General features: G+C 40.5%; 1 protein-coding gene across 5 annotated transcripts in view; it reads left to right on the top strand.

The window, feature by feature from the left end:
- ITGB4 (integrin subunit beta 4) overlaps nt 1-19014 on the top strand; it is a 94096-nt gene that overhangs the window by 72708 nt on the left and 2374 nt on the right. For 4 of the 5 annotated variants that reach the window (XM_081319783.1, XM_081319782.1, XM_081319785.1 and 1 more), the window contains 11 exons: nt 939-1119; nt 1879-2016; nt 3441-3623; nt 4127-4258; nt 9934-10083; nt 10337-10507; nt 12485-12637; nt 13750-13938; nt 14661-14816; nt 15033-15197; nt 17766-17882. In XM_081319783.1, the coding sequence (XP_081175909.1) occupies nt 939-1119; nt 1879-2016; nt 3441-3623; nt 4127-4258; nt 9934-10083; nt 10337-10507; nt 12485-12637; nt 13750-13938; nt 14661-14816; nt 15033-15197; nt 17766-17882 (1735 nt within the window). The remainder of the gene's footprint in view (nt 1-938; nt 1120-1878; nt 2017-3440; nt 3624-4126; nt 4259-9933; nt 10084-10336; nt 10508-12484; nt 12638-13749; nt 13939-14660; nt 14817-15032; nt 15198-17765; nt 17883-19014) is intronic. The other variant, XM_081319786.1, reaches the window with a different exon arrangement.

Below are 19014 nucleotides of genomic sequence, written 5' to 3' on the forward strand. Positions count from 1 at the left end.
TGTAGATCCATTTTCAATGCCATCTCTGTCTTGTGAAATAAAACTTTTTCCTCGTTTCCTATTTCTTCCATAACATCTTTTGCATATGATTTATCTGTAGAAGCAAACATCACTATTAACACTATTGATACTAACTTATGATTCCATTTTTTTAAAAATGCCCTTCAGTATTTTCAATGTTATACTATTTATACAGTATCAGAGGCATAGTGTCACATCATTTTGACATGAGAAACAAACAAAACTGCAACATAAGTTCTGATATATCTTAATCTGGATTTAAAATCAACTAAAACTCCATATTTACCAAAATATTAAGTGTGGCTCCAAGCTATTAAAGATATGCAAGCCTTAACTCTTCTCCAGTGTGGTGGCCCCAAGATATTTAGATTAAATCCTTGGGAATTGTGGTAATTGCAATCCTAGCATATCTGGGCGATGTCAGGTTGTAGAAGCTGCCACTGAGTAATGTGGGGAAAAGCAGAATGTTGGAAGGATCAGAATAAGCAGTGCCTGTTAGGCCTGTACATTATTCAACATACAGTAGTCGTAAATGAACAAGTCAGTATCTCACCATAGATTGTATTCTTAATTGATTTGGTGACTCCCTTTTTTATAAAAACAAGCGAAAGCAGTCTTACAGATTACTATAATAATTTAAGGAATGTGCATCCTAACCTTCCAGGCCTGACTCTAGGATTATGACTCTGAAAATGTAAAGGCTAGGTTTACTACGTTTTAAAGCACTGGATAAAAAGAACATCTTGTAAAATTATGGCATTGCATTACAACGCTCTGGCTTATTCTACTCGTTTAAGGGATAGTAACATTTTTGAATGAGAGTTTTCCTTCTTTATCTTATAATTATGTGATGGTAAATGCTTCTTGGCCACTTATGGAAAGTTTTAAAAGGAAAAGTCTTTCTCTTTGGACTGCAGGTGAAATATTGGATCCAAGGAGATCCCGAATCCGAGGCTCATCTGCTTGATTCCAAAGTACCTTCGGCTGAGCTGACCAATCTGTACCCCTACTGTGATTATGAAATGCAGTCCTGTGCCTATAACGCTTTGGGTGAAGGGCTTTATTCTAAGGTGGTCCACTGTCGGACACTTGAGGAAGGTAAGGTTGCATCCCACAGACTTTGATTGAAAAATGAGCCATCTAAGGACTCCATTCTGCAAGCCTAATCCATCAAGCGTCAGCATGTTCATGAATCATATTCAGATGAATTGGATAGAGAAGCTCAAAACAGGGCTCTGGTCAGGAAGATTATGTTGAGGCATCCAGACTTTTAACCTGGAGTTAGAATCTAACTATTTCTGCCCATCCAGGGACATCAGACAGAGCTGGTGTGTTTCAGGTCTCAACAATAAAACTTTGCCATTTTACAGGACCCAGGAACAGCTGTCACTGTTACAGTACTTGCCCTCTGGAATGTCATCACCCCTAGAGACCCATATGGCTCTCATCCAAATGACATTCAGACAATCATTAAAAACCTGGTTGTTTTCCTAGGTTCCTGGGATAAGATGAATGTGGAGTCCCCATCACAATTTCTTTTGTTATTGTTTACCATTACTGAACCAATCTTCTGTGTGGCTCTTTCTATGTCTGTTGCTTCTTTTTAACTAATACCTAAAACTAATATACACGTATACATCAAACTTCACATTGTAACTTTAGAATTCCCATAAGGACCAGTTCGTGGAAAATGGTCCTAAATTAAGGACTTGGTTGTTTTTTAAGGCACCTGATTTAAAATTACTGTATTATATAGCTTTTGTGCTATTTCCAGCTTCAATGCCTTCAAAGGCATTCAGACATTCCTATACCGTATGTTAGTTATTACAGAATTGTTTCTGCATTTCATCTCTGTAGTTCCCAGTGAGCCTGGGCGCTTGGCTTTCAACGTCGTCTCCTCCACCGTGACGCAGCTAAGTTGGGCTGAGCCTGCAGAAACAAATGGCATGATCACAGCTTATGAGGTCAGCTATGGACTCGTCAACGAGGAAAACAGTAAGCATGAATTCTGTGGGCTATCCTTAAAAATCATGTATCCTGGCTAACCGGTTCAATATCTTCATGGTAGTATGTCAGTTGCATGCATTTAGAAGACATCATTGGGGGCTATTGCTCTTGAAATCTGTGATATCAAAACTTTAATCCAAGCTGCAGACTATAAAACCCCCCAGATGGCGATGATAGGAAGTATAACACACACCCATCTCTCCCCAGGTTGGATACACTTGGTTGCGCTGTGTGTGAAGCTTGACTTTGCTTCTCTTGCTTAGACTTCTTATTGAACAGTCTTATTACATGAATGAAGTTGAATATATGTGTCCCAGAATCATGTTGTAGAATCCAATTTGGGTTGGTCACCGCTAGAGATGCTAGAATGAAGTTCCCTGAGGATGAGCTCCAGCATGAGTTCAAAAGTTTGGAAGGTGACCAACCTAGATTGGATCCTCCAGTCTTATGCAGTTTATTTTGCAGCCCATGTTTTACAGCATTCCTGGTGTTTTGTCTTTGTCTTTCACTCCATACCTTCAACTGTTTCCACACTATTTGATAGTCCCCACAGTGCCTAGACTTCCATCATTCAATGTTATCTCCTCTCTGTAAATTTACTGTTCAAATTTTTGCTTTACAAAGAGATTTTTGGCTCAATCCAATTAGGGGGGGAAAGCACTGTTCTTGCTGGTACTTCCGGGTATCCAATTTTGTAAGATACAGGTAAGATACAGTTTGACAGGATATATTGGCTGCTCTACCCTGGCGCTTATTTCTTCACATAAAACCCCTTTGCCTATTGAAAAGAGGTCATTAGATTGATTTTGCCAATCCACTACAACACTGAGAGCCCATTTGATGCAGTAGTGAAAGGACTGGCCTAAAAACCAGGGTACCGTGAGTTCTAGTCCTCCCGTAAGCAGGAAAACTGACTGAGCAACCTTGGGCCAGTCACTCTCTCGCAGCCTAACACGCTTCATAGGATTGTTACACTATTGGGAAAATAGGAGGCAAGAGTATTACATATATTTACTGCTTTGAGATGACCAAATGTATGAAAAAGAAGGGTGGGATAAAAATCTAATTATTATAAAGATAAGGATAGCTACCCACTGCACAGTACACATTTCCATTCTCTCCTGTTGGATACTTTTTTATCTTCAGATAGGAAGCAATGTATTTTGCTGTAGTTTCTCATGTATAAGAAGTAGAAGGCTATTCCACTCTCATAAAGTACTCTATCATGCACATACACATATTATACTAGAGTTGGACCACTGAGCCATATTGCATATTATATAACCAGAAATCACTGTGAATACAGTGACACGGTGATGAAAAGGCAAGAAACAAGTCCCGGTGCTGAGAGTTCAAATCAACCTATGATAAGGAAAACTTACCAAACTTACCAAAATATTTCTATTTTGCAGGACCCGTTGGCCCCGTAAAGAAAGTCTTGGTTGAGGGCTCGAAGAAGCGGATGCTTCTGATTGAAAATTTACGGGAATCACAGCCTTACCGCTATACAGTGAAGGCTAAGAATGGAGCTGGATGGGGGCCAGAAAGAGAAGCTACTATTAACTTGGCTACACAGCCAAAACGCCCTATGTCCAGTGAGTTTTTATCATAGCACTCCAAATGTGTATGGTCAAGTTGCTGCAATACAGAATTTTTGTTCTGGACGTGAACTAATGCAGCATTGTTAAGAGACATTCCTTTGAATTTGTGCTTCTGTTGTGTAGGTATTATACAATTAGTGTTATAGGCTACATTTAGAGAACTATATATTGTGGCATATATTTTGTATTTAATGTGACACCACTGATAAAAGGGATCAAACTGTTTATTAATATTCTTACTTTTAGTGGTATATGCTAAATATATCACACTATTCGACCACGTTCCAGAATTGTTATCCTAACTTGCATATTTTTTTAAATCAAAGCGCTTCAACACCGACATAGTGAAACTGTCTGATATTAGATCAAAGTACTAGATCAAAGAGTGTCTTGATATAAAATTGGGATTCATTATGCTTGAATGTACCAAAAATCTAACTCATATTCTCTCTCTCTTTCTTTCTTTTTTCTTTCTTTTCTTTTCTTTCTTTTTGTAGTTCCTATCATTCCTGATGCACCAATAATTGATGCACAAGGAAGAGAAGACTATGACAGCTATCTAATGTACAGCACAGATGTATTGCGTTCACCAGCTGGTAGCAAGCACCCCAGTGTCTCAGATGACTCTGGTACAGTATGCTTCATTATAGCTTGCAAAAAATTTTGATGGTCATTTTTTTAGGATGTATAAGAGAAAATGTATATACCAGAGCAATAACAAAACAACTTGAACACACAGGGCGCCATGTTAACAAGTTAGCAAATATTTTTTTCCTATTATTTAGAAGCAAACATACCTTTAAGAAAGAGCGAGTATTATTGCTTCCAGAAATTCTACAAGAAAATGTCAAGGCAAGAAAAGTAGAAACAAGAAGTCCAAAGAAACCATTTAGGCTATCAGGTCCAACCTATTTAACAGCCTTAAAAGTACCTTCTATACATCTATACATACATACATACATACATACATACATACACACATCAATTCCAGAGTGCGATAATCCAGGCACTTATATGCATCGGGAGGCATCTGGTTGGTCCATGTAGAAATTAAGATGCTGTACTTGACCTGTGCTTTTCCTTGGAATCTATTAGACTCTCTTAAAAAAAATCTGAGGAATGTTTTGTGCGGAGGTTTCATAGTTCTGAATATCCATACACATACTTTTGAAGTGCAAATTTTCTGTTTGATGGTTTATCAACCCCTGATAGCAAAACAGGACTGTAATTTGTTTTTGTACCTGCATTTCATGGATTTTCCTCTAAAGTAGCAAAATAGCAAATTATCGCTTCTATCTAACCCCAAAATCATGGCACAAGTCCACCGTTAGATCTCTGGACTTGTTAGAATGCCTTTGCCATCTGTTTTTCAAGAATGAAAATTTCAGCTTAGGGATAACTGGGAATAATTATACCAACTAATTATTTCATCATTTTTAGGGTGTTTTTTTTAGTTTCCTGTTTCCTGGTTAACCCCTATCAGTCACTGAGGTAGTACAAATCCAAAAAACAAAAATATGCCTTCCAAAACCAATAATAATTTAAACCAGGACAAAAAGACTAACAACCATATCCCATTATCTACATCAGAGGTGAGGGGCTTCTGTTGGTAAATCAGTTCTTAATCCCATCAATCCATGCCATTTAAGCCATGGGACCCTGTAGTCTAGTAACATCTTGACCTGGGTAGTAGATAGAAAAGGATACTGCCCATCATTTCAAAATCTTGCCTTTTAGAGGGTTAGGTAAACAATGCATACATGAGAACCAGTTCATAAGTTGTTGTATTTAGGCATATGATTTATTTCAAGATTCAAGTATATTGTATTTTGCATTTGGTTTTGATTCAGCATTTAGTTCCAATCCTTAGTCTTTTTTTTCCCCGTGACCAAAGCATACTTCTGGAAATTACCCCTCTCTATTCCTTGACATAAAAGACTTTTGGAGTCTTTTGAACAAGGACAGACATAATGCTTATATCTATGGATTCCATATGAATGCAGATCATGGAAATATTGTGCATTTTTAAAACAAAAGATCTTGTTGGTAACATATAATAAAATATTCTAATAATTATCTTTTAAAATAATCAGTGATGTTATCTTAAAATAGTTCCCCACATTAGGATGTGTTAAGCATATGTAACGATGCTGAATTATCTGTTTTCAAAGGTCAAATAGCAAAATTTCCTGTTTCCTTTTCAAAGAATAGAGAGCTGTGTCTCCCCCCCACCTCACCCCAGTCTGGCTCTCCTTAAACTAAAGAATTTGTTCTTTCTGGACATTGTCTGCTGCAGAGTGATAGTTCTCCCAAGCATTACCTTGGCCATTCCTTCCCATTTTAGCTGTTCCCTCAGCCTTATTTATATTCAGCTTTGGAAATAATCTTCCATGAAGTAGCTGGCTCCACTTCACTTATCTCTTAATTAGACTTGTTCAGTGTATGCATATTTGAGAATAAACCACTCCAGATACTACAGATATTAGAAAACTGCATTGTCTTGAGCTGAAATGAAACTGCCCCTTTAGCCCATCCACAAGGCACAATTATAGCTTTCTGACATTGAACACTGATTACTAGAGGGGTGGATACACTAATTTCCATACAGCTCAAGGATTGTAAAGAAACTGATCATTTTACAGCTAGAGCTCAACTTGACAACCATTTGTTTTATGACCTTTCAAAGATACAATGGGACTGAAAAAAATGACTTGTCTCCATTCCTTGCACTTAAATTTGTCACAGATCCCCACGGTCATGTAATCAAAATTCTGGTGCTTGGCAACTGAATTGTATTTACAATGGTTGCATCCAGTGATGGGATTCAGCCAGTTCGCACCACTTCGGCAGAACCGGTAGCTAATTTTTTGTTGCCCAAGCCCAGAATAGACTTCCGGAAGCAGCAGCCACACAGAGAACCGGTTGTTCACATATTTGAATCCCACCACTGGTTGCAGGGTCCTCACCATCTGTAACCTTCCCAACTGGCTTCCGACAAGCAAAGTCAATGGGGGAAGCCGGGTTTGCTTAACAAGCATGTGATTCTCTTAACAATTGTGGTGATTCACTTAATATTCATGGCAAAAAAAGGATTAAAGTTGGATGTGACTCACTTAATTGTAATGAAATCCTGGTCCCAACTGCAGTCATAAGTCAACTATTTGTATGTAATTTTGCAATTTGAAAAAAAATGCTTCAGCAAGCACAGTGATGCTCTGATCTTTTATTCTATAAACCAATGCTTTGGTTCTGCTGTGTGTGTGTGTGTGTGTGTGTGTTTGTGTGTAGATGCATGATAAGGATAATACAGTAATGTGATTTTGAGGTTGCGGTAATGCATAGATGGATTTATTTGGGCGTAACCGCAACTGAATGCAGCATGATTCAGCTGCTGTACGGTTATGGCCATTTGTATAAGCTATTGATATCATACAGAAAGTTTGAAAATGATTTCCCCCTTCTATTCTTACACTGAAGTCTTTATACATGCATATTTGGAAGTATATCCTACTGAATTAACTCCGTGAAACTTGTTTTCAGGTGACTCTTCATGGGACATACATAGATTTTGGGGTCCTGCTATACAAAAATCAATACAGGTGGTCCTTGACTTACAACCACAGTTGAGCCCAAAATTTCTGTTGCTAAGCAAAACAGTCGTTAAGTGAGTTTTGCCCCCATTTTATGACTTTCCTTGCCATAATTGTTAAGCAAATCACTGCAGTTGTTAATTAAGCCACATGGTTGTTGAGCAAATCTGGCTTCCCCATTGACTTTGTCAGAAGGTCAGAAAAGGTGATGGTACGACCCCAGAACACTGCAACCATCATAAATACAGGTCAGTTGCCAAGCATCTGAATTTTGATTGGTGACCACAGGGACGCTGCTACAGTTGTAAGTGTGAAATATGGACAAAGGCACTTTTTTTCAATACTGTTGTAACTTTGCTCACTAAACTAATGGTTGTGAGTTGAAGACTACCTGTATCTGATGACAGCTAAGGCTTAATGAGGAACTTAGTGCAAATAAGGCAGTTTGAGAAACTAGCTCTTGCTCCCTGTTGCTGCATATTTTGCTTCAGAGATATCCAGATTACTTCCCTAGTAGTATTGCTCTAGTTCGTGGCTAATTTGACTTTATACCTAACTGTGATTTTTTTTTTAAAAAAACTATCACCCAACGTTGCATTTATTAAATGTAGAGGGTAAAGGGAGGTCACCTCCAGTCCTATGATCTGCTGATACTAGACGCTTTTTTTAAAAAAGATGGGATGTCATAATTCTGCTATTATTGGTAAGAATCAGAGAGTGAGCCTTATGGATCCTGCTCAGGTCTCCACTTTGAGCACAAATACAGTGCATATGTGGCAGACTCCTTTCAGGGCAACAAGAGTCCTTGAATATTGTGTTTTCCTCTAAAGTGCTGCTATGAGACACTAAGGCAGGATTGCAGGCAGCTTGCAGGTGATGGACCAGCTGCTGTGTACCCCTCATGGCGCTTCCTGCACTCTTCCAATTGTGCCAATGCCAAGTCCTTCACTTGTTCCAAAAGGCTCTCGGTGGAAATATGTGCAGCTGCTGGGGGACGAGCTGGACCTTCGTCACGTCACCTGGAGGCTCCCAGTAGAACTGATCCCTCGTTACTCGGACAGCAGTTGCTTTTCCTCGGACACAGAGAGTTTCCTCCATGAGGGTAGCACCCCCTCTGAGCTAGTGGACAGTGATGCAACCAGCGGCAGCCTACCAAGGAGTGGGACTTCCCAGCCCCAACCAGGTGAAGGATGGCCACCTTCTTCCCTCCCAGTAACCATGATGTCTCGTCCTAGTCCAGGGCCTTGGAATATAATTTATTCAAGCTACCCTTCTACAAGCTACAAGCACGTTATTGGCATGATACAATTAGCATTTGTAATGGAATCTGCTTGTGATCGGTTATTAACTCCAAAGTCGGTGCTATGGAATTGAATGAAACAGAATGGAAGTGCAAAGAGAGAGAATTGTTGCCTATGTCTGCCCTTCATGTAACTCATATGCTAATTTCAAAAATCCTCTGCAAACCATCAATTCAGACATCTAATAAGAGTTCCTACTCCTACCAGGTAGAAGAAGTGAAAAAAAGGGGGGGAAAAGGTGGTCAGAAGATAGACTGGATGGTGCCACCCATTCTTTCCTTCAACCTTTTCCATTGCTGGCATTCATCTCTAAAGAACACCCCCAGCAACTTTTTGAAATCCCCTCCCCCCATTTAAATCACATTAGCTTAAGAAAATAGTGTTGTCTGCTAATGCCTTCCCCTGAGCATTTGGTGTAATTCATTTAAGAATGTCTCTCCATCTTGCCCTCATTATTTTCAATAGTGGTTAGCAGAACTGATTGAAGATCTTGAAAACAGAAAATAGAGATGACCAGCCAGAGTATGTGCTATTAATATCTGGTTCCTTTATATATAATACCTCTGAATATGAAGGGTCTCTAATTATTCAGACAAATATTTGAGTATATTAGTTCTACAGGAACTTAATGAATGCTCTAAAATTGCTAGCAATTATAGTCATATCTTGTCTTTTCCAAGAACCTGGAACTTATGATTGCTTGTTTTAAAGTGGATTAAAGTAGTGATAACATTTTCTTCTTCAAACAATTATAGCATTATTGAATATAATGCCCTTTAGTATTTGGTACATCATCTGGCATTCATGAAGCCACCTTCTGACCTAATTAACCCCTGCTCTAATACTATTGGTTCTTTCAATTTGTTTAATTCTGATAATGAAGTTTCTTTGTGCAATGTAGGTTTAACTGATGTGACACAAGGGATGTTGATTCTTATGGAGCCCCCAAATGTACTTTATAGATAAGGAGCAGAATAAAGCTGAGGTCAATGTTTCCCAAACTGATGCTCTTCAGATGTCTTCAGCTTTGAATCCCATTAATCTGCAGCGACATATTTGGTTGGGAATAATACAACTGAAGTCAATATTATTGGAGGCACTTGGTTACATTTTGATACTAGAAACTTTGAATTCACATATCTTACTGAGCCATTTATTTTGTTTAAACATGGATTGGTTAATGTAACCACAGTTGGCTGACTTAATACAGCATGCTACCATGAATCTTGATATATGAACTGTAGTGTTTGAGTTCACTAAATAAAAAATTAAACCACATTATTAGTACAGACTGTGAGCCCAAGCATTCTAAGATAACTTTATGTCAAATCTCATATTAACTAACTTGGCTGAGATGCATTTCCATAGTCATTGGTTATAGATGTTAACTGCAGCAAATTGAATAATTTCCAGAACATCTGATGAATGGCCGACTGGATATTGCCTTCCCTGCTGGTAGTGGAAGTTTAACCCGAAATCATCTAAGTCCACATGTATACCATGAGAGAAGAGTGATCGGAAACTCATCGCTAACAAGAGAGTATACCACAGTGTCTGGACATGGTAGGTGACTAATGTGTGTTAATCTGTTAGTGATTTGAGAATGTTCAGTGTTCTATCAGAAGAAGATTTCAGTTAGTTGAGCTCTTTCTCTCTCACTTAGTCTCTCATACCAGTTAGCATTAGATAGGGGGAAAAATATTCCTTTTTTCTCAGGCTATTCCTTCGGTCACTGTGCCTGGTGTTGGTGCTGCAATCTTTTCTGGTACTCTCAATGGTGTGTCTTTCTTTCTCTCTGTTTTGGCATGTCCTTTAGACCCATCCAAGAATGTTTTCTCTCCCATATATGAAGAAACTAGAAGGATACCCCAGATCCCACAGGATGTGGGCTTTAGGAGGGCAAATGTGATGGGTTACTCTGACAGCAGTGATGCTCGGGATTCTATAGCCATGACTGATGGGCCTTCTTGGATTTCCAAATACCTAGGTACAACAAATGGCATAGCATGGCTGATCATCTGCAAAGGCTGTTTGATCCAGCTACAGTGATTAAATCTCATAAACTGCTAATTTATTCATGTTAAGTTCCTTCAAGTGGCTTTGCTTGTAGACCTGCTTGGGTGCATGTGCTAATTTGGTCTGCCTTCTAACCTTCCATCTCTTTGACTTTGATGACTTTCATGTTCTAACTACATCACTTCAATTATTATATTACATACTCAAAGGAGTTAGTGCTCAGGCAGTATCCTTAGCAATCTGCAATTCTTCTGTGTCTCCATGTCCATTTGCCCAGACTGCAACAGGCAAATATTGCAATATGTTCCTTTTAAAGCATATTTATATAGTTTAAGGAGTTGCTGAGGTTCATGGCTTACATTTATTATAGCTCACAACCTTATAATTACAGCTATTCCCTCTGGTTTTGAAACTACCTAGACCTCAGTAGAAAGGAAAGAACCTTGCTTGCATCCAAAATAAATATTTGGAAAAGAGGGAAACTTCTTATTCCACAAAAGGAAGGGGTTGTCTGGCCAGATGAGTCTAATCTTTTAAGGAGAAAGCAAAATGTTTTAGGAGCTCTTTCCCTCCTGACTGCTCTGCCTAGATACAAGAAGATGAGCAAAGGTTGGTGGGTTGGCTCGAGCTTGCATGGAAAGCAATGTCTCCTCATGGAGACATTCTAGGAATTGCTGCAGTTCAAATAACAGTTGCTATATAATTTTGTCTTCCACTTCTCAAGGGTGCAGAACAACTACCATTATGACTATATTTAATTGTTCCCTTCCCATTCGGAATAACAGGCAAAACAAACAGAAAAGAAAAGGCAAGAGTCATTTACAACAACAACATAAGGACTGTAAAAGCCACTTTGTAGGCTAGACAGGCAGAAGACTAGCAGAACACATTCAGAAACACAAACTAGCAGTGGAAAGACACAACAAGAATTCCTTAATCTTTCATTTCTTGGATGAGAAGCGAAACATCTTCAAGAAAAAACAAAGTTCAGTTGCCTCTTGAAAAAGCACCTTTGGGACAACTATGACCTGGATGACTGAGAATCTCCATAGACAACTCCTTAATCTCACAATACAGCCAACTCAGTTTCTCACTTTGAACTGGGAAGCTGTTAACTTCATAAACCAAGCCAAATTGAAAAATGCTAAGGAATTCCTAGGACATTCAGACAAATCGCCCATGAGTAGACATACAGAAATAAACCATATTTATGCACTGCTCAAAAAAAACCTGCAATAAAAAGCTTAGGAATGAAACGAAAAGACTAGAATACCAACCAACAACTTAAAGTTGTTGGACTAGAATACATTCCCTCCAACAGCCCATATTTAGATAAGCAGGGATTAACACAAGACAAACAATCAGGCAAAAAATGATGTTCTAATCAAGGAACCACCAAGGAGGAAATTACACCCCCATCCAAACTGTCAAAGCAAGCTACTATTTATAAAAAGATAGCAAAAACCGCACTCGCTCACATTAATGATGTTATCTAGTTGGGTAATGAAATGTCTGCAAGCAAACAACCAGGCTTAGAGAGTAGCAAAAGTTCTACAAAACGTACGGTCCAGAGTGCATTTTGTTCTCCTCAGGCTCAGAAGGCCAGGCCACTCACTCTGAAGATGTCCATGAAGTTCTGGTCACTAGGCCCTGGTTTGTCTGGGTGGGTGAGTTTAATCTAACCTCCAGCTGGAACCTTGCCATGCCCTGGGGATCTAGGACCTGGGGACAAGAAAAATTGCTTCCCTGACAAACCTAAATCTCCTCTTCTTTTCCTGCTGCATGTTATCAGGTAACGCAGCCAAGATACTCTTCTCATTCAGTGCCCAATGATTCTTCAGCCATGCTGTTCCCCTCATTTCTTCAGGCCTCATTCTGATGTGGAAAACTGCATTTGGTCCTTTCCCTGCCTTGAAATCTAATCCTGCTATTTTCTGGTCTGCCTCAGATTCTAGAATGCAGCTTCTGAATGTTCCAGACACTCCTACTCGCTTGGTGTTCTCTGCCCTGGGGCCAACCTCCCTGAAAGTCAGCTGGCAGGAACCCCACTGTGATAAAGAAGTACAAGGATACAGTGTGCAATACCAGCTTCTCAATGGAGGTCAGTGAAGCTCCCTCTGTGGTGAAAGTGGGATTTGGAAATATATACCTAAAATCCTGTTTGGTCAAAAGGCACCATTCTAGAGTGATCAGAACATGGTTTGTAACATGGAGCACCCCTCCCCCCCAACCAAAATGGTATTTCTTATTACTGGGGTCTGTTTCTAAACTGCTCAGATTTTCCTGTCCTGATGTTTTACAGATGTTGCCACACACCATAGCAGGGGCAGAAACCTCATAAACCCTCTGTAAGGGAATGGACAGTTTCTAAATTTGATAAATAAATATTGTTTCCTAATATATGATCCAAGGATTTATTAGAAGATAGCTGTTTGACTGGAATAGGGGTAATGCAGTGGTGGGATTCAAATACGTGAACAACTGATTCTTTGTGTGGACGCCACTTCCGGAAGTCTGTTCTGGGCCTGGGCCTCCGAGGCCCAGAATGGACTTCCGGAAGCAGCATCCATGTACTTCCAGAGGTCTGTTCTGGGCTAGAGCTTCAGCTGGTTTGCCGAAGTGAACAAAAAATTAGCTACCAGTTCTATTGAACCGGTGTGAATTGGCTGAATCCCACCACTGGGATAATGTGAATTTGGGTCCTGATGAAAACACTAAATTCAAAATGTGTAAAATCCTTAATTCCCAAATAATCCACAGGCAGAATTGATAGGTTTAGTTTTCTTTTCATTTTCTCTGAGATATATATATTTATATTTATATTTATTAGATTTATATACCGCCCTTCTCCCGAAGGACTCAGGGCGGTATACAGGGCAATAAATACCCAAAGTACAAAATACAAAAATTAAAACGGATTAAACAATTGTGCCCGAATACAATAAATTAGTTAAAATCAATAATTAAAACCCCAAACCCATCAGACCAGATAACATGTTACGAAAGAGACAAGGATGCAGTTTTTCTTTTGAAGTATCGTAAAATGAAGGGCATTGATCATCTGTGAAGATCATACACATGGTTGCCTCAAGGTGTGACTTGTAGCATTCAGCCTACTGCATTCACTAGCAGTGCCTATTCTGCCAATAGAAACTGCAATTTTGATCATCGTAGTTTGTGGGATTGACAGCTGTTTTTTCTCCTATTTCTTAGGTGAAATAAAACGACTTACAATTCCCAGTCCAATGCAAAACTCTGTGGTGGTCGATGATCTATTACCTAACCACTCCTATGTCTTCAAAGTAAAGGCCCAAAGTGATGAGGGATGGGGTCCAGAAAGAGAAGGTGTGATAACTATTGAATCACAAGTGGATCCACGCAGCCCTCTCAGTCCTGTGCCAGGTAACTGATTTGAAGTGTTTATAATCTCATAGATATGCTACTACTTTTCCAAATGTTGATTTTTGAGCTGCACTTTTTGGAAAAGAGGTTTGAAGTAGATCTGTGCTTACTCTGCATGAAAACAATCCATGTAGTCTTTATTCATATTCCATCTTTCTTTTGGGAAATGGGACTGTCATCTCCTCTTAAAATTAAGATAGGTTAGGGAGAGAGGGAGAGAGGGGGAAGGAAAGAGGGAGAGGGAGAGGGAGAGGGAGAGGGAGAGAGGGGGAAGGAAAGAGGGAGAGGGAGAGGGAGAGGGAGAGAGGGGGAAGGAAAGAGGGAGAGGGAGAGGGAGAGGGAGAGGGAGAGGGAGAGGGAGAGGGAGAGAGAGAGAGAGAGAGAGAGAGAGAGAGAGAGAGAGAGAGAGAGAGAGAGAGAGAGAGAGAGAGAGAGAGAGAGAGAGAGAAGTCAACTTCAGTAAGGACTTGAATCTGGGCTTCCCCAGTGCCAATCCTACATTCATCCACTATTATACTGAATCTTGAGTATTTTAGTTCCTGTAAATGTCAAGTTTAATTGGGTTAGTTTTCTTGATTCAACAAAGCAACAAATGTGTAAGATATTTGAAAAGCCCAAATGCATTACAGTTCTAAATCTTTGAACTTCTGCTTGTGCCTCTGCTTGCTGCTGGTTTGATTTTCTCTTTAACAGGACTCTGATCATTCTTCTCTATTTGATAGGGTCACCATTTACCCTGAGCACTCCCAGTGCCCCAGGGCCTCTCGTATTCACAGCCCTGAGTCCAGACTCACTTCAGCTAAGCTGGGAGAGACCCCGCCAACCCAATGGCTTAATTCTGGGCTACATGGTCACTTGTGAGACCCTGCAAGGTGGAGGTATGTTAGCCTTTGGAAACACATCCCACTTCAGTTGCAGCGCTTCCCCAGCTAAAGCATAGCATTTCCCAATTTATAGAAGAGAGCAGGACAGCCCCAGGTTGCATAAAGTAACCAAAATCACCTGAAATGAAGCATCTGGCAAGAGGAGGGGATGGGTGGATATGTATTATTCCTTAAGTTTCCTACCTGTTGTTTTTATTTTTGTCTGCTCAGGGGAACCCAGGACTATCTATGTGGAGGGGGATAATCCAGAGACCACCCTCACAGTGCCTTACCTGAGTGAAAATGTTCCATATAAGTTCAAAGTGCAAGCCAAGACCACTCAAGGCTTTGGCCCTGAAAGAGAGGGCATTATCACCATTGAATCTCAAGACGCAGGTATGCTTTGGCGCCAAAGTACTTCTGTCATCTGTTCTTCTTGGTGTGCTGTTAAGGGCACATTGTCAACCAAGGTATAAAAAAAATACAAAATTTCAGTTCCTCTTTCCTTTCATACTGTAAAGTACAAATTATAGGAATAACCAGTGCTGGCTCTGGTCTTGTCTGGTGTTCCATGGGCAAATGAGTGGTGCCTGATTACTCCTGCTGCCTAACCTGAAAATGGCCACAAAGGCGAGTTGCCAGCAACTGGAAGAGAGCAGGATAACAGAATAACAGAGTTGGAAGGAACCTTAGAGGTCTTTTAGTCCACCCCCTGCAGAAGCAGGAGACCCTATACCAGGGGTAGGCAACCTTGGCTCTTTTATGACTCGTGGACTTCAACTCCCAGAATTCTTGAGCCAGCGTGGCTCAGCTTGGAAACCTCTCCCTTTCCCCTCAGCATGGCTGGCTCAGGAATTCTGGGAGTTGAAGTCCACGAGTCATAAAAGAGCCAAGGTTGCCTACCCCTGCCCTATACGATTCCAGACAAGTGGTTGTCGAGTTTCTTCTTAAAAGCCTCCAGTGATGGAGTTAGAGGCAAGCTATTCTGAAGGCAAGCTGTTCCACTAGTTAATTGTTCTCACTTTAGGAAATTTCTCCTTAGTTCTAGGTTGCTTCTCTCCTTGATTAGTTTCCATCTATTGCTTCTTGTCCTGCCTTCAGGTGCTTTGGAGAATAGGTTGAGCCCCCCCCCTTTTTTTGTGACAGCCCCTTAAATATTGGAACACTGCTAACATGTCACCCCTACTCCTTCTTTTTCTAGACAAACCTAATCTCTGCAACTGTTCACGTTTCAGCCTTCAGCCCTCTTTTCTGCACATTTTCCAGACCTCTACGTCTTTTTTATGACCAAAATACTGGATGCAGGATCCAAATACTGAATGCTGTATTCTTAAGTGTGGTCTTACTAAGGCTTTATAAAGCAGTACTAATACTTCACACGATCCTGATTCTATCCCTCTGTTAATGCAAGTTAGGACTGTGTTGGCTTTTTTGGCTACTGCCGTATGCTGCTGACTCATGTTTAAGTAATTATCCACTAGGACTCTATGTCACTAGTGTCACTAGGAACTAGCAAGAAGTGGTCATTAAAAACTGAGCCATCACAGTAATCTCTGAAGTTCTGAAGATTGCACTTGTAACAAAGCTGGTTTCCAGAGAAGATGTAAAACACTGCACAGTCCCAGTGGCGTGGCGTGGGTTGTCAGCATCCGGGGCAAGGCAAGTAATTTGCGCCCCCTAACCCGCACGCCTGGCACACACCCCCTCCACAGTGGGCGGCGACCCGGCGGCTTGGATCGGATTCGCACAGCCAGCACTGCAGTGAGAGAGAGTGAGTGAGCCAGGCAGGGGCAGAGAGCTGCGAGTGCGAGCGCGCCCCCCCAGATGTTGCGCCCGGTGCGGCCGGCCCCCCCTGCACCCCCCACGCTACGCCACTGCACAGTCCAGTCAGGTGTGAAAAACCCAAAATTCAATGGCCTTAGCTTTGGGCTGGAGATCAGAAGGACAAATAGGGATAAGCATACTTCCGGTTGCTTTCCTTAAATGTTGTTCTCTGGTGGGGCCTAGGAAGTATGCCTTCTCTGCAGCTGCCCTTGTGCTGTGGAACGCCCTTTTCCCAGAGATCCAGCAGGCCCCCGTACTCCTTAACTTCTAGAACAGGGGTGTCAAACTGCCGGCCTGCGGGATGGATGCGTCATGGCGAAACCGTGCCCACCCCGTTGCCAGCCATGGGAAAAAAATTGTGATACGTCGCAACACGTCACGTGATGTTGCGAGTTTCATACCCCTGTTCTAGAAGCTCTGGAAATGCTGGCTCTTGCCACAAGCATTGGATAGGACGAGGCTGGAATCCAGTAAGGTGATACTTAGATGTATGGGAAAGTTTGGTCTCAGGACTCCATAGGTTTTTGTAGTTTTTTGAAATAAAAAATAAATAAGTCTTTTGAAATAAAAAAAATGCTCACGTGAATGTGTTCTTAAAGAACAGTTGGTAAGGCATCCAAAACCCAAAGTTAGGGTAATATGGATGTGTCAAAGTTGGGTTCTCATAACCCAATTTGTGTAAATGTAATATATGGGAGTAGATAGCATCCTGAACAGTAAATCAGTTTTTCCTCAACATCATGTGTGGGTGGACATTTTAAATAATCTAAATTATGTTTTCTTACTGAGTAGAAAACTGATCTTCATGGTAATGCAAATTATTTTTTACAAGTTTCTGCTTTTGAAGCTGTTGCCATCCCCCATTTTAATTCAGTGGGAGACAGATGATAAATGAGAAATAATAAATGAACTGAATATTTAGGAAGATTAGTTGGAACTAAAGTAACAAATTTTTGTCATCTTGGTCTTTGAAAGAATAGAGCTTTGTATGGCTATGTGAAAACAAATGTTTTGCTTTAGACACCACCTTCCTGTGTTTTTTCTCAGAGTCATTTTTTTTATAACATTAGATGGAATGAGAATTAAATATCCAAGCACTGAATTACATTTCCTCCCCACCCCCAATCCTTTCTGCTTCAGGAGTATTCTCTCAATATGGAACACATCAATTCACCAGGGAGGAAGTATTCAATCTCCCGACAGAATACAGCACCCAAACGAGCATCACTCACTCCCTACTGGATCCTTTATATGCAGGTAAAAAAGGGAATGATGGAAATAGGGGGTGCCTTGATTTTCAATGACCTCGCTGAGATCTTTGGGACAGTGTTAATGAATAGTATCTGGGGTTCATCCGAGAGGATAACAAACCTGAATCTCTACTCTGGGATCACAAAGAGAAGGTTTAAATCTTTACTCAGAAATAGTTAATCCAGTCTACTCCTGAAGTTATGGTTATGTTGACGTTAAGAGAATGTGGCCCTTTATGCCTCTTTCCGTGTCTTCCAATCTACTTCAAAATAATAATAATAATAATAATAATAATAATAATAATAATAATAATAATAATAATAATAATAATAATAATAATAATAATAATAATAGATCCCCCTCCCGAAAGATGGAAGAACAGGCCTTTTCATACATAGCTTTACTGAATGGTACTGTATTCTTTTCATTATCTGAGGAAAATCTCCTATCACTGCTAAGACCAGAGCAGTTATTTCTAAATTAAATAATTGCGTTTTTTGATACAAAAATTAAATGGAGACTTCTGCCCAATATTATCAAGAGAACTCAGCTTCATCTTAAAGCACACTAGCACCAGCACCCCAACACAATTCAGGCACTTTGGAAAGGATTAAATTAATCACACAAACAGTATTGAGTGCCTGCAGCTGCACCCTAAAATTTTTTAGTTATGATTTCACAGCAAGGTGGTCTTTTAGACCAGGGGTCCCCAACCTCTGGTCCATGGGCTGGTATTGGGCCACGGCATGCCAGCAAGCTGTCCACACAAAGAAGCAAAGCCCCATCCGCAGGATGCAGGCAGCACACAAAACCACCCACCCTCCAGTCCATGGAAAAACCTCTCTCCACGGAACCGGTCCCTGGTGCCCAAAAGGTTGGGGACCTCTGTTTTAGACAATATCAGAAACATGACTTCAGGAAGGGCTGGGATATTTACCACCTCTGAGGGGGTTTAACTCTTTCCCAAGTGCCTAAACAGGTCCAGGAGGTATCAGATAAATGGCTCCAGGGTGTTCCTAAATAGATCCCAGTGCGGGAGCTGAAGTCGTAAAAGTGATGCTTAGTGATTACAAAAGAAAAAATAAAGTATGTAAGCTTTCACATATGCATGGCCATGTGTTTATGCACATACGCAGAT

This window comes from Vipera berus (assembly GCF_964194415.1).
Source record: "Vipera berus genome assembly, chromosome: 2".
NCBI classification, from domain to species: Eukaryota; Metazoa; Chordata; class Lepidosauria; order Squamata; family Viperidae; genus Vipera; species Vipera berus.